The 14,156-nt window shown below is 34.4% G+C and overlaps 1 protein-coding gene across 1 annotated transcript in view; it reads left to right on the plus strand.

Moving 5' to 3' along the window:
* Window positions 1-3,105: 3,105 nt before the first annotated feature.
* Window positions 3,106-14,156, plus strand: part of CCDC172 (coiled-coil domain containing 172) — a gene marked incomplete at both ends in the record, with an annotated part of 41,922 nt that continues 30,871 nt past the window's right edge. The window contains 6 exons of the mRNA XM_083363300.1: window positions 3,106-3,184; window positions 4,075-4,160; window positions 8,152-8,268; window positions 9,018-9,183; window positions 11,089-11,190; window positions 12,817-12,919. Of these exons, the coding sequence (XP_083219426.1) occupies window positions 3,106-3,184; window positions 4,075-4,160; window positions 8,152-8,268; window positions 9,018-9,183; window positions 11,089-11,190; window positions 12,817-12,919 (653 nt within the window). The remainder of the gene's footprint in view (window positions 3,185-4,074; window positions 4,161-8,151; window positions 8,269-9,017; window positions 9,184-11,088; window positions 11,191-12,816; window positions 12,920-14,156) is intronic.

Here is a 14,156-nt window from a genome sequence, read left to right on the forward strand (position 1 = left end):
TTCTGCCGAGCCCTGCAGCACCAGCTGGTCTCCTCCAGGTCTGTGTGGCGCCACATGCTGCCGCTTTAGCTGGTTCCCTCCCCCACTACACTTGGCTAAGGGTCGCATGCCACCTGCCAGGTTATAAAGTAACACTGGTGGTACGCATATCACTGGTTGAAAAGCCCTGATTTAGATAAGATGTTGTGCTTGACTATTTTTCCTCTTTATTTGTCCTATTGCAGGAAAGAGAGACTGCTTAAATAAGCTGTTTTCCTGAGATGCTTTTCACCACAGCACTGCATTTCCCTAAAAAGTGCTAATCACAACTTAACAGCCCTGTAACCTTCATTAGTTCATTAGAACCCTCTGCCAGCTGGCATCTGCTGCCTGAAACTGACCAGACCTTAGTCAGTTTCACAATGAAGGTTTTTGTTATGGTAAATGCAGTTTTTGAGCAAACATTTCTAGAAAAGTTGCCAAAATTCTTGTAATTGTTATTTCTGTGAGACAATTAATTTTATAGCAACCTGTTGTTTTTCCCTAAGTTATTGCATCTAATCCCATTTTTAAAAATGTTTTTGTTTACTCTCCTAATTTGTAATACATATGGAAATTTAGTTTTTCTTCTTTGATTAATTATTTAATTTTAAATGTAGCATTCTAATTTTAATATTTCCCATTTTTCCTCTTGTTCTTACATGACTGTTTGTCTGGGTTGTACACTTAACATTTTTACTTTCTTAAAACATTCAGAATAGATGAATTTTCTCTTATTCATCTTTGCCAATCATTACTGAATACATTTTGAATTACAATTTTTTTAAGTAAATACATTTCTTTCCCTCAATTCCTCAATCAAATAATTTCCATGTGAGAAGAATGTGCCTAGCATTAGTTGTTAAAGATAAGCAGTTTGCCAGAAAAAAGGTAATTCTAAATCAAAACTACAATCATGAATGAATATGAAGATATTAAAATCTAAAATTTTAACTGCAAGGTCTTAACCTGCCCTGTTTGATTAAAAAATATTATAAATTATTTTCATCCTATATATCATGCAATGTGCAAGTTAGGGTAAATTCTTATAAAAAGGAACTTAACAAAATTATTATTCAAAAACTGATATCTATATAGAAATAGAAGATAAATTAGGTCAAAAAGGCACTTCATCAATTCTAGTCTATTCTGTTTATTGCTTATAGAATTGTAATGTCTATAATGTCTATAAAATGTAATGTCTATAAAATATAGATGGTCTACAATATTTGTTACATTATATCCCATTGATCAATATTGTTGGTATAAAACTTAAATATCTGTATGTTTAAAAAGTTAAAAGTGCAATGGGGTGTACTTAACTTTTTCACATGACTATACCTGAGTACAGTCCAAAATTCTGACCTGACAATAATAACAATAATAGCAACCACAGCAACAACAAAAGACTGGGGCTTCTTTGACCACTAACAATCAAATGAAGTAATTTGTGGTTAGAGCCCCCTGGAGCCTCTTACAATCAGATGAAGCAATCAGATGAAGCAATCAGATGTAGCAATCTGTGGCGCTTCTACATGTTCTCGGCCTCTTTGCATTCATATCACAGGCCAGTCTGAAGCACCAAGCCTGCTTTATGTATTTAGGCTTCCCCTTTTATAAAGATTCCTGCATAGTATCTGTATCTTAATTTGAATTAAACAAGTGCAGGCTCTGATTTTTTGGAGGCAAGGAAGATCTAGATGGAAAAGAACAGTGCTCAGTGCTGCCAAGACTACATGACTGGGAATTTAGTGCTTCATGGATCCCAGAATCGGAGGATTCCCATCCTTGACTCTGAACATTACCCACTCAGATTCAATGAACAATTTGGGAGCCTTCTGTGTGAGCAGTTCCTACTTGAGAATCAGATGACTGGGATTGAGGGGGGCTTTGCACATTTCATTTTATGTGTCACTTGACCTGTTTCTGGATTAGGGGGACTTGCTCATAGTCCTTCACGTCTCAGTCGCCTCTCGTTTGAAATACACTTTAAATGGAGCTGGACTTAAAGAACATCAGGAAGCTAGAGCTGATTCAAAATGAAACACTGTAGGTAGTTATGGGCACTTCTCACAAGGCCCATTTGATACCCCTACTCCGCAGCTACATTGGCTCCCAATTGGTTTCTGGGTGCAGTTCAAAGTACTGATTATCACCTTTAAAACTCTGCATGGCATAGATCTGAGTCCTTGTACAACTGCCTTCTCCCTAGGATGCCATACACTGTGAGGGGATACTCCAAGACCCTTCACTGAAAAGAGGTCTTCTTTTGGGACTCAGAAGACAAGCCTTCTTGGTGGGGACCACATTTTATGGAATGACCTTTCTCCTTATCTACAGATGGCTCTGGGTCTGTGGGCCTTTAAACCTGGCTCTTCCTCCAGGCCTTTGGGCCCTGATGTGCCAGAGCCGCAATTGGATGATAGTGTTTGCTGCTGTTTGAGTCACCATTTGGTTCACATAGTGTGGTGGGATGGAGGGTTTGTTATCACTGTGTGTTGGGGGGAGAGAGCACAGGGGGAGGCTCAGCTAATCTCAATGTACACATGTTGTACTTTGACAATAAAGGTTTATTATTATTGTATTTATTATTATTTTATTGTTGTATTATTCTTTCTCGATGTACGCAATACAGTTTTGTATACGTTTTGTTAGACGTTGTTGATTTTCCTTCTGTAAGCCATTCAGAATTACTTGGCTTGAATTAGGCGGCCAGACAAGTGAATTAAACAAATGAAACAGTCCTGTGAGGGGAGTGAGCATGTGGGCGGTACCACTTTAAACTGAAGGTGAGGGAGAAATCTTAAAACCTCACCCATCGTGGCTTACAAAGTTCTTGGGCCATAGTACATTACATAGCCAGACCAGAGTTAGTTAACCTTCTGTCATATGCTAGCTTAATAGATGCCGGACTTTGTTTATTGATCAGTGCAAAATTAAAGTCACACGCACACCTGCGGTCTGATGTGGTTTTGTCCAGATTTCTCTGTATGACCTCTGTGGAAAAGGCTTCTGTATTGTAGCTCCGCAGCCAAAATACAGCAAATCAATTACTCTTTTCCTCTCCTCACACCCAAAAGTCTCAAAATGAACCTAGACTCCTTGTTCCAGCAAATCTTCCTTGTAGAACAGAAAGCTGAAGAAAAGAGGTGCCTGATACACCAAGGTCAGGACCTCCCCTTATTTAATTAAGATTAAGAAACAGATACTACGCAGGGATCTTTCTAAGAGGGGAGGCCTAAATACATAAAGCAGCCTTGCTGCTTCAGACTGACCTGTGATATGAATGCAGAGAAGCCAATATATAGAAGCGCCACAGATTACTTTATCTGATGGTAAGAAGTTACTATTCAAAGGAGCCCCAGTTTTCGTTGTTGCTGTGGTTGCTATTATTGTTGTTATTATTGGTACTCCTTTTGTCCAGGTTTTCCTGATCAAACTTTCCCTGCTGTTTCAAAACCATGGATTTTTTTTAAAAAAATTGGCACAACATGGTAACTTTAAATGTCCCTTTGAGCCTACGTAATTGAATAAAAGAACATCACAGCAATCAAGAAGAATTACGATATCCTAACAATGCTTTGTATTGTTCAATTGCCAGATGGTAAAGTGTTTATTTTCTTTCTGTAGGGATTTGGAACTGATTTTAGAGAACTGGAAAAATGGTGTGTTTGTGTGTGTGTGTGTGTGTGTGTGTGTGAGAGAGAGAGAGAGAGAGAGAGAGAGAGAAAGACAGAGAGAAGGAGAGAGAGAGTGTGTGAGAGAGTATTGTCTTCAAAGATTTCTGGCTCACCAAAATTACTGTAGTTTTTTATTCTCTGGATTGATCTTATTCCAAATACAGGACAGCCTATTGGGTTCAAAAAAGATGGTATTATTTTTCCTAAAACGTATTAGTGCTGACTTATTCACTGTGGTATTCATAATAAATTTGCTACCATAAAATGTTCATTGATCAAATATATTTGAGATTTTTTTTAACTATTTCATGTTTATGAAAAAAGAAAGTTTGTTTCCAAATATGTTTGATGTATAAATGTTAATTTTATATTGCAGTAAAACAGGAGATAAGCAAAAATCATGAAAAAGCTAATCAAATTACACAACAACTTGGTGAAGAAAAACAAAAATTGGAAATTGAAGTAAGAGCAATGGTTTTTTTAAACTAATGTTTTAACATTTGATATCTTTTACTGTTTTCTTTTTGTTATATATCAACTTATTTATATCAAAAATAGGTGTAATTGATAATGATACATATGTGTTAGTATGCAGAGCATCCCTGTTTTATAGTATTAGCAATATTCAACAGGATTATTGTAAAGGCATAGAAGATACACATGAACTGAAAATAAGCTCCTTTGATTTGCATGCTCAGGTTGTGAAATTCTGGACATTTTCTCAGTCAAATTTAGAAAGAATATAATATCACATGAGGAAGGAAGGAAGGAAGGAAGGAAGAAAGGAAGGAAGGAAGGAAAATTCTCTTATCTTTGGTATTAAATTTTGTCAGGTTTCCTGATAATGGTTATATTTGGACATCAAGTTCAATCAAAGTGTCTGTTGACAAAAATAAACCAGATAACGGAAAATATTATCTATTAATTATGTTTTGGCAATACCTAATATGTGAATAATTGAAACTAAAAACTATTTTTTGATCTCATCCTTCAACTATTCTAGAGGAGGATAAGATAAACTATGTTTTAACTTATCACAGTTATCATTTAAGGAACCATAAGAAGTGTTCTCAAGCATGTTTGGAAAAGACTTTCAGGAATTCTTAAAGAAGAAATAAGCATTAGAAGACTCTCAAATTTTTCTCATTTAGTTCTTTGCAAATTTAGAATATGTTTTGATTGCATATGCTTTAATTAGAGAGTTAGGGTTGAAAATTTTTTAGGAGAAATCCCAAATGCAAGAATTCAAGGGAGATTTTTTAGGTTAGTCTGAGGCAGGATTCAGAATTTTCCATCTCTGTAATTTCATTTCAATTGCATATTGTAAACAAATCATATAGATATAAAACCTATAACTGCCTATTGAGTTGCTAAGTCTAAAGCTATTTAAAATCAATCTAATGCTTTCAATTAGAAGACTGTCCAGATATATCTCATTTTTTTTAATATTGGGTCTCTTTTGTTCAATGCTGAAGACTATAAATAAGTTAAGAAGATATAATACAAATATACAGAATCCACAGAGTTTATCAAAAGAATGTGTTTGAACATTCTTGGATTTTTCATGATCTCTTATTTAACAGTAAACCATGTTCACAGAACAGGAACCCTTTGTCCTTTCTGCAAAATTACAAGAAGCCTATTGCCATTCTTGCCAGGCAATGACATTCATTCTGTTACTGCTTATAAAATAATTTATTACAATCATAATTCCATGTGTACATCACTAATTTGCTATTGACTCATTCTGATTTAGAGTTTTGGTTACTATGGCAGATACAGAAAGTTGATGAAAGTGGGGAAACAATTACTATGATTTACAAATGAGGAAAACTAGAAAAGTATTCCTAAACCAATTATAACTTTAAATTCACATAATTAATTATGTAAAGGTCAATGAACATTAACTTATATATTTGGCTCAATTTGTTTTTCAAAAGTCTGTGCATGCATTCACAATCCTGGAAAAGCCAATATGCATTACTTCTGCTGGATGAAATAAATTCAGTTCACCAATATAATTGTCACCACTTATCAGGTTTGGGATAGTGAAAAAAGTCAAAATATGTTCTTCTAATGCAGTGTGTATTAAGTTGAGTGCGGTTCCACTCTAAATTCCATTTCCGGATTGCTCTACAAATTTTATTTCTAATTTTCATGCATTCAAGACATTATAAATATATATGGAAACACAGAGAAAAAAAGCTCATGTGGCTGAACTGCTTTTGACCAAGGAAGTATACATTTTTGGTATGTTCTTGTGAAAAACTAGGTAGCATGTAATTAGAACTTTGAGTTATAGCATTTCACCTTTCAAGGTTCAGTACTTTCTTTTCAAAAATGCTGCTCTCAAGAATATATTGCGTAAGTAGCTTAGGACACAGCTGATCTCACCAGTATAATCCAATATAAATGTAGTCGCTCCTTAGCCAGCATGTCCCATTTCTATAATGACCAAAGAGACAAAGTCTTTCACTAACAGTGAGTACTGGCTGGGAGATGGAATGTTCTGTTTCTCCTTGACAATGAGCTATCTCCAAGGCATTTGCAATCAAGCAGTCTCAAATGTAAGGAGAACTGAACCAGAGAGAAAGTTTGGCAGCAAGAGATTTGGAAGGCAAAACCTGGATCTGCATCTCCAAGTTCTTCTGAAACAGAAAGGTTGTTTAAATGCAGGACCCCTACCTTTTTTTAAAAAAAAAAGATTTGATTTATTTGGGTCAGTTGGAATGGAGGGTGCTTTTCTCCTACATGACCAAAACAGAGGTTGAATATCAATAAGAGATTTTTTAAAAAAATTATATGCAGTCTGATTATACCTTGGAGTACAGTGCCCAATTTGTCAGCGTAAATATATTTGGCTTACCACGCATGTCAAATCAAATTTCTAATCTATTTTGTCCTTGAACTAGATTTTAGCCTTAAATGCTATTTAAACAATTAGACCTTGATTTGCAACCAAAATGGGAGCGGAATTTCCACGTGATATGTTTATACACGAGCACATCATGTAGTGATGGCAATCCTGGCACTCTTCATTGCCATTGTTAACTGAATTTCAGAGGTTTTCAAGGACTCATCCCAGTCTAAGCCATTCAGGCATTGTCCCTTCCAGCCCCAAGCCTTGGTAAGATAAGAGACTTTCTCCTCTTCAACTCCCCCACTGCCTATCTCCCCAACCCATCTCTGCCCTTTTGGCCACCCTGTACCCTGAAGGGTGGCAAGCAGCCCCAGAATTGCACAGCTCTAGGGCTGCTTACCATGCTGTGACTCAGTAGCCTATTGGTGCACCACAGCTCCAGAGTTACAAGAAGCCCCTGAGCCATAGCACAATGCAAATCTGCAAGAATCCCTGGAAACCCCATCTGCTCCAGCAGCATGACAAAAAACGCAGTTGCTCTGGAAAAACTCAGCTACCCAGATTGGTCCCAGACATAGTCACCTTCATCACCTTGCACTTCAAGGCCTCTGACATACTGCACATTGCTGCCCCAGCAGACTTTGGCCATCTTCTTGCTCCCTCTGAGAAGGCATGTCCTCAACAGGCAAGGCACTTTTTGGTCACATGAGACCATCTTCCTGAGGTCTTGCAAGGAAACTGTCATGGGCAACCTTGGGAAGAAGGCCTCTTGCAGCCAGCAACTGCCTGTCAATGGGCCAGGTCAGGCATGCATGTTCAGCACTGGGACCAAGAAGATGGCAAAGGTCAGCTAGAACAGCAGGAGCTGCAGAGTACAGGAAGCCAAAAGGGCATACGAGGAAGTGAGATAAGTAGGTGGGAGGGGGAGAGATGAAGTGCTCCTGAGGTCATAAGTGTGAACAGGCTGGCAAGCACTTAAATTTGATCACAGGACTGCAGAGGTGCTGCCATAGCCATAACTTCAGGGACTGGACATGTCCTGTCCAGTTATTAAGCACCACTGTAACCTTAAACAGTAACTGAATTAATGGTCGTACATCAAGGGCTACCTGTATGTAAATCTGCATTAGTTATATTAGTCAGTTGCCAAACATCTGAATTTTGATCATGTGACAGTGGAGATGCTGCAATAGTCCTGTTACTTTTTTCAGTGCCATTGTAACTTCAAACAGTCACTAAATGAATTGTGGTAAGTCGAGGACTAACTGTAGTAACCACAATACATATTAGATAAATAAATAAGTAATACAATCTTGAGTTTAGTTAAATCACATAGTGTTAAATTCAGAATGCATTAAGCTTTAACTAAATTTCTACCTGAAGTAGGGAAACAATGAATATAGCTTGTGGTGATTTGACCATTTATTATTAAGATTGTTTTGCACACTTTTAAGAGATAATACCGTTTTTAAAAAAATGTGTTTATATTGGTTTTTAAAATCTTGCGAAGATCTTCATATGTGTGACTTCTGTCTAACAAGAAACCATAACAAAAATACCACTCAACTAGTATTTTTTTGGTTTTTTTTATAGGCTCACTTGCTATCTGAAAAACTCTTTAGCTTGGAACTTTTCAAGAAACGGAAAGAGAGTTTAGAAAAACAAAAAGCTGATCTTCTAAATCAGAAGAATATTAATCTTGAAGTATATGTATGTTTCCAGTGGTAGCATTTTAAATATGTACTATTCAACCTTTTTAGAATTACGCTTAGCCCAAAGATTTGGGGTTCTAATGAGGCAACAATTAATGGGTTCCCAGCCCATAAGTTCAAGATAATTGTATTATTTAACACAATCATATTATTATTAGTAACTAATAAATTGCTACTATCAGTTACTGAAGCTAAGCAGGTGACAGGTCTATGAGGGAACCCAAGGCAAAATAACTTTATGTTATTCTTCTTAAGGAATTTAAGTTCTTGATTCAAATGATATGAGCTTAAAAGGATAGATTGTTTTAAGAGAAAGGCAATTCATTCTGTTTTCAATTAAGGACATAATGCTACTTATTTCTTTAACATTTCCATGCTGGCAGCTTTCAGTGAATGTGGTTGCTAATATTCCTGTAATATTAACAAACATAAAATATATTTCTTATAAGGAAATGCACTTTGAAATAAATTATACTGAAATCAGTTGAGATTATTTATGAGAAAATGCAGTTTAGGCCATACATCAAAAATAAGTGATTTTTCCAAATATAAGATGAATATTTTTTATTATGCTCTTGTAATGCATACACTTATGTTTATATTCCATTTCTAAGATTAGTATAGTAGGTGTCATAGTGTTTTGACATATCTCTCAATATTTATTTTCTATATATCAAAATGTATATTTAAAAATAATTTAAGGTTAATTTTGTCATTTACACTTTTTAAATTTTATGACATAATAAGAAAAATCTAAAGACAAGAATTGCTGAAGAAGATGAAACATTTTTGAAGGAAATTAAAAATTTCAATAATGAATATGGGTTAATATTAAATCGGGAACTTGTAATTAAAAAAAGAGTCCAGACTGAAATATGTGAACTAGATGAGAAGGAAAGTCTTCTGAGAAAAGGTAGGCCTTCAGTTTAAACATTTTATCTTAGATAGAATATAAACATTTGTACTAAAACTCTCTGGCAAAATACATTTATATTTTTCCAGACTTTAAATTTTTTATTTAATATAACAATTTGCCTAAAGTGAAAAACAGTACATTATACACTATTGAAGCTTTTATCTGTTGCAGAAAACTTTAACTGTGGATTTTGGCACTCAGTTGTATTTATGTAGGATATATTGGAGGCTAGATTTAAGTTATTATTTATCTTCCAATCTTCCATTTACTATTGTATCCAACTGCATCCTTAATACATACCAGAATATGAAAATAATATTACTTGTATGTCACGAGTATTTTTTTTAATATTTGCAAATCTCAAAGTCTAGAATTAGAGTCAGTGTGAGCTGTAATTAGCACAGGTAGCAGTCAAGTTGATCATTTTTCATGTCAAGTTGATCATTTTTCAGGATAGGTTCACTGACATTCTTTCATTGCCTTCTCTGTGAGCACTGAATATTAACCATGACAAGGATGGCAGCTGCAACGCACAATATTGCTGATAGGCTAACTGCAGCAGTCGCAGACAAGAAAGTTTCATGACAGCAGTAGCATCTAGCAGCAGAATGGTCTACCAGTTCATTGAGGATATGTGACTCCTAAGAACTGCCACGTTGGGAAAATGTTTCCCTTGTGGCATCTATAGTATTACAGACTGACGGTTGGTAGAATTATTCCAACAGAAAATCAAAAGCACCTAAAAAAGTTTCTTCACCCCAAAGAAAAGATATATCAGTTATCTGCTCTGAAAAATAACCATTAAATAATAAACATGGAAAAATGCAACACTGAGTATACATTTTTTTTTAAAAAGTTTTAATTATTAGGAGAAAGAATTACGGATTTTGTCATAAAACCATTCCTGCTACTATTGGAAGTGTAGTTGTAACTGAGAAATGCTTTCTTAAATAATATCATGAAATGCAGGTAATTTGGAATCATATGCTATATACTGCTTTGATCAACAAGTACTAATAGAATAGGATACCATATTATGTTCTTTGGGATAAGAAACATTATTGTGCTTAGAAACACATACAGCAAAAATACAAAACAAAACCACATTAAACTACCACATTTACTAAAATACCGGTAAGTATAAAATTTGTATTTAAAAACTTTTCTGAAAGCAAAGTGAACAGAGGCAAACTTTAATTTCACAGGTAGTGTGTTCAATAGTTTGATACAACATAATGTGTCCATCAAATGACTAACTAGTAGGCAGACACTAATTTTCATATCATTTTTATATGAAGGTAATTATTCAAATAAAGCTGTATAATTGCAAGCTCTTGCATGAGAAAATGTGAATTTTAAAATGAACCAGTGAGAAGCAGTAGTTAAACTAGTATCTCACATGATTCAAACTCTGCTATTAGCTCTCCAACACACAATTAACTAAAACAGCATCTGCAGTGCATCCTTGCTACTAAAGAAATTATACATAGTGTTTTTCTTCTATTACTTTTCTCTTATTTGGGAGATTAACTTTTGAACACTTATTGTTTTGCTGTTGATATTTTATTTTTTGTTCACATTTAGGTTCAAATTAGTCACATTTTTCAAATTAATATACTTTCTCATATAAATTACAACTATCAATAAAAATACAAATAGAATAAGATGTAATCCTGTGCAATAGTTAAAATATGCATATACTGTATCAGTTAGCAGGAAATAATTCTATATGCGATTATTAAATGCAGAAGTATACTGTATATGGTTTCTTACAGAACTAGATTTTATTAGTTTCTTTATATAGTTCTATTTCAAAATATTCAGAAAGGGCATGCCATAGAGTTTTGTAATAAAGATTACATTGTTAATAGATTTCTAACTTGAAAATTATTACTTTCTTAGAAATAGAATCAATGGAGCATGAAACAATTCAATTAAAAATATTTCATCTACAGAAGAATGAATTAAAGCAGGATTTATCTACTCTCCAGAGGAAACTCAGAGGTATATTGCTTACCTGATGTTCACCTGATTTAATGTTCAAGCATGATTTGAGAAATAGAGTTTGAAATTTATCCTCACTGGAAGACATTTTATGAGAAAGCAAAAATATCATATATTCAGTTATTTCAAAATGACTACATAATAAGACATAAATAAACAAATAAAATAACTTATCCTGCATTTCTTAGCAATTTTAGGAAATCTTATTGCTAAAAAGAGAATTTTTTTTTAAAAAAAAGAATCATAAGCTTCTCATTTTTTCTGTAACATATTATAACAGAACCCACAAAATAAGCTCTGGTTTTATCCTTTTTATTCTCATACCGTTAAATGTATTTCATTCTTTATTATCAACATTTAACATATATTGTATTTTATCAATTAGTTTTATGAATTAATCACAACCTACTTTAACTTTAACCTTATAAATTAAGTGTATTGTAAACTCAATCTCCTGAGCTTCCTCTCTTAAAGCTTCTCTTCTATTTTTAGCTCATACTATTGGTTCATATAAGTCAATATTACATTGCACAAGTGGAATCTACCAATGCCAGTTCAACTGGCTGAACCGTAAATTCCAGCAACCCTGTCTATTGGCTATGCTTTCTATAAATACTAAGATTGCTACAATTGGTATATTGTGAATAGAAAAGACACAGGCAAATGGTATCACAAGTTCCGTGAAGTTCCTCCCACTGGGCTGTATTGCATACACCTCACTCTCCCAGGAAGTTCAACCTTGTTAGCAGTTGACAGTAAGAGTTCTACCCTAGACCTCTTCTGTAATTACCTGCTACTATATTCGATTCAGCTAGAGTAGTTTGTCCAGATAGGTCTCTTAGTAGTCCAGGTAGCTTCCCCCATGGTTTATAAGGCCTTTTTGATAACCTTACCTACTGCATTTCTCAAGTTGCTGACCTCTTGCTAAGCCTCACCCCAAAACTGCTTCTGGCCTTACATTGCCAATCCATATAGAAGTTCTTCAAAGGCGGAAGCTGCTGCTGCTGTTTTACTGGTGGTGATTTGGGCTCATTCAAATCCTACTGGGCTTTTCTGGCCTTGATTCTGCTTTAGCTCTATTTGTTCTGACTGTGGTAGCTTTGGACATGCTTAGCTGGCTGCTGTTTCCTTCTGTTTGCAACTGCTTAACTTTCTACTCCGGGGCTTAAAGCAAAAAGGCTCCTCCTTCCAAAGACCAGCATTTCTTATTGTTTTCTCCACCAGTTCTAAGGAAAATCCCCATGCCTGGTACCCACTGCTCCCATTTGGGCTGTAATCCTTGCTTTTATCTATTTGTGTTGTCAGTCTAGGCAGGTGGAGTCATATATATCCAACATAGGACCTGCAAAATGTCCCTGTACCTCCTTACCCAGACCCTTCCCTTCTATAATTGACATTTGGGAGTCTACATTCATTCCCAGAAATGACCAGGATTTCAGATCAAACCTTCTTTCTCCTAATCTGGTTTAACTGCAAACTGAACCTTGGAATTTTGGTATGTGGAGACTGTACCTTTGGCCTGGAACTGTTCAAAGAACAAATCTATTGAGTTTTTTGTAGTTTTTTTTAAGTATCTAGTATAAATGGATAATAGTTTATTATAAACTATAAACTCATTTTTTCTAGATTTTGAAAAAGAAATAGCAGAAACTAAATCTATCACAAACTGCTTAGAATTAGAAAAAATAACAATTTCTGAAAAGCTTCAGAGCGATCCAGAATATATAAGGTAAAGACACTTTTATAATGTAACAAGTTGTATTAAATATTTACTTTTTTGCCCAGCATACTGGATTCTTTTCTGCCAGTGTTTCTTTCTTATCTTCACAAAAGGTTGAAACATAAATAAAAAAATTTAAATATACCTTGCTTCAGTATTTGTGTGTAGATAGAGAAAATGAATTGGTGACACATACATTACAAAGAAACTCTAAATGATAAGATCAGTTTCAGGTCTGTAAGCCTATGATACAATATACTACAACTCACTTTTGTATTACTTATTCTTTTATGGTAAGTTAACTTTTGTGAATGAAATTGTCATCTTTTTTAAATAATATACTTCCTTTGGAGTTTTTTTTATTATTCTATCATTTCACATTCAGTATAGTGTAACTAGGAAAGTGTCATTGACTTTTAAGTACAAATGTGCTGAGGACCAAGGTTACTTACTATCCTAGAATTTGCAATTAAACCCCTGTGATGGGGCTAAATAGAAGTTTAAGCAGAACTAAGGTGTAAAGGGTATACACTTGAAAAACACTGAGATGTTTGCAAGAAAAACTAAAAGTGATGTATTATTTTTCAGATTATTGAACATTATGTAAAATAAAGGTTTATAAATACAATAGAAGTGATCTATATGAAACTTAACATAACAATTTTAGTTTCTATCATTTAGACTATTATATTTAAAAATCATGCATTTTATGTTTTCCCCTTAACATGAAAGGATCTGTGTATAACTTTTATTAATTAACTATCTGATTAATTATCCTCATTAATCTGTTACCATGCTTAACAGAGTAAATTAAGTGATGTTTGTATGACTGGCACATTAACTCTATTAGTTTGTATCTCTGATTTCCCACAATTTCTATTGAATTTTTTAAGTGATATTCAATCATTTGAAACCATGGACAAGCTATTTTTAATTAAATTAAAACTCAAAAGTGCACATCACTCAAAAAGTGAATAGTTGCTCTAACAAGGGGAATATAGAGCACTGCTGAAAGAATACAATTTAGAGCTGCTATTAAGGCCTTTCTTATGGTAGTAAGAACAGCAATACAGTGTTATTTCTCTGCCCTTATTGCATCTGCAATGTTGCCCAGTGGCCCTTTTCTAGATCACCCTTTATTATAGTCAATAAAGCACATGTAAATGTTCTTTTGATATTCTTGATATATTTGTTATATGATCCAGTGCAGACATGCAATACGGTCACAAGTACCATGACTCCTTCT

This window comes from Vipera ursinii, assembly GCF_947247035.1.
Source record: "Vipera ursinii genome assembly, chromosome: 5".
NCBI classification, from domain to species: Eukaryota; Metazoa; Chordata; class Lepidosauria; order Squamata; family Viperidae; genus Vipera; species Vipera ursinii.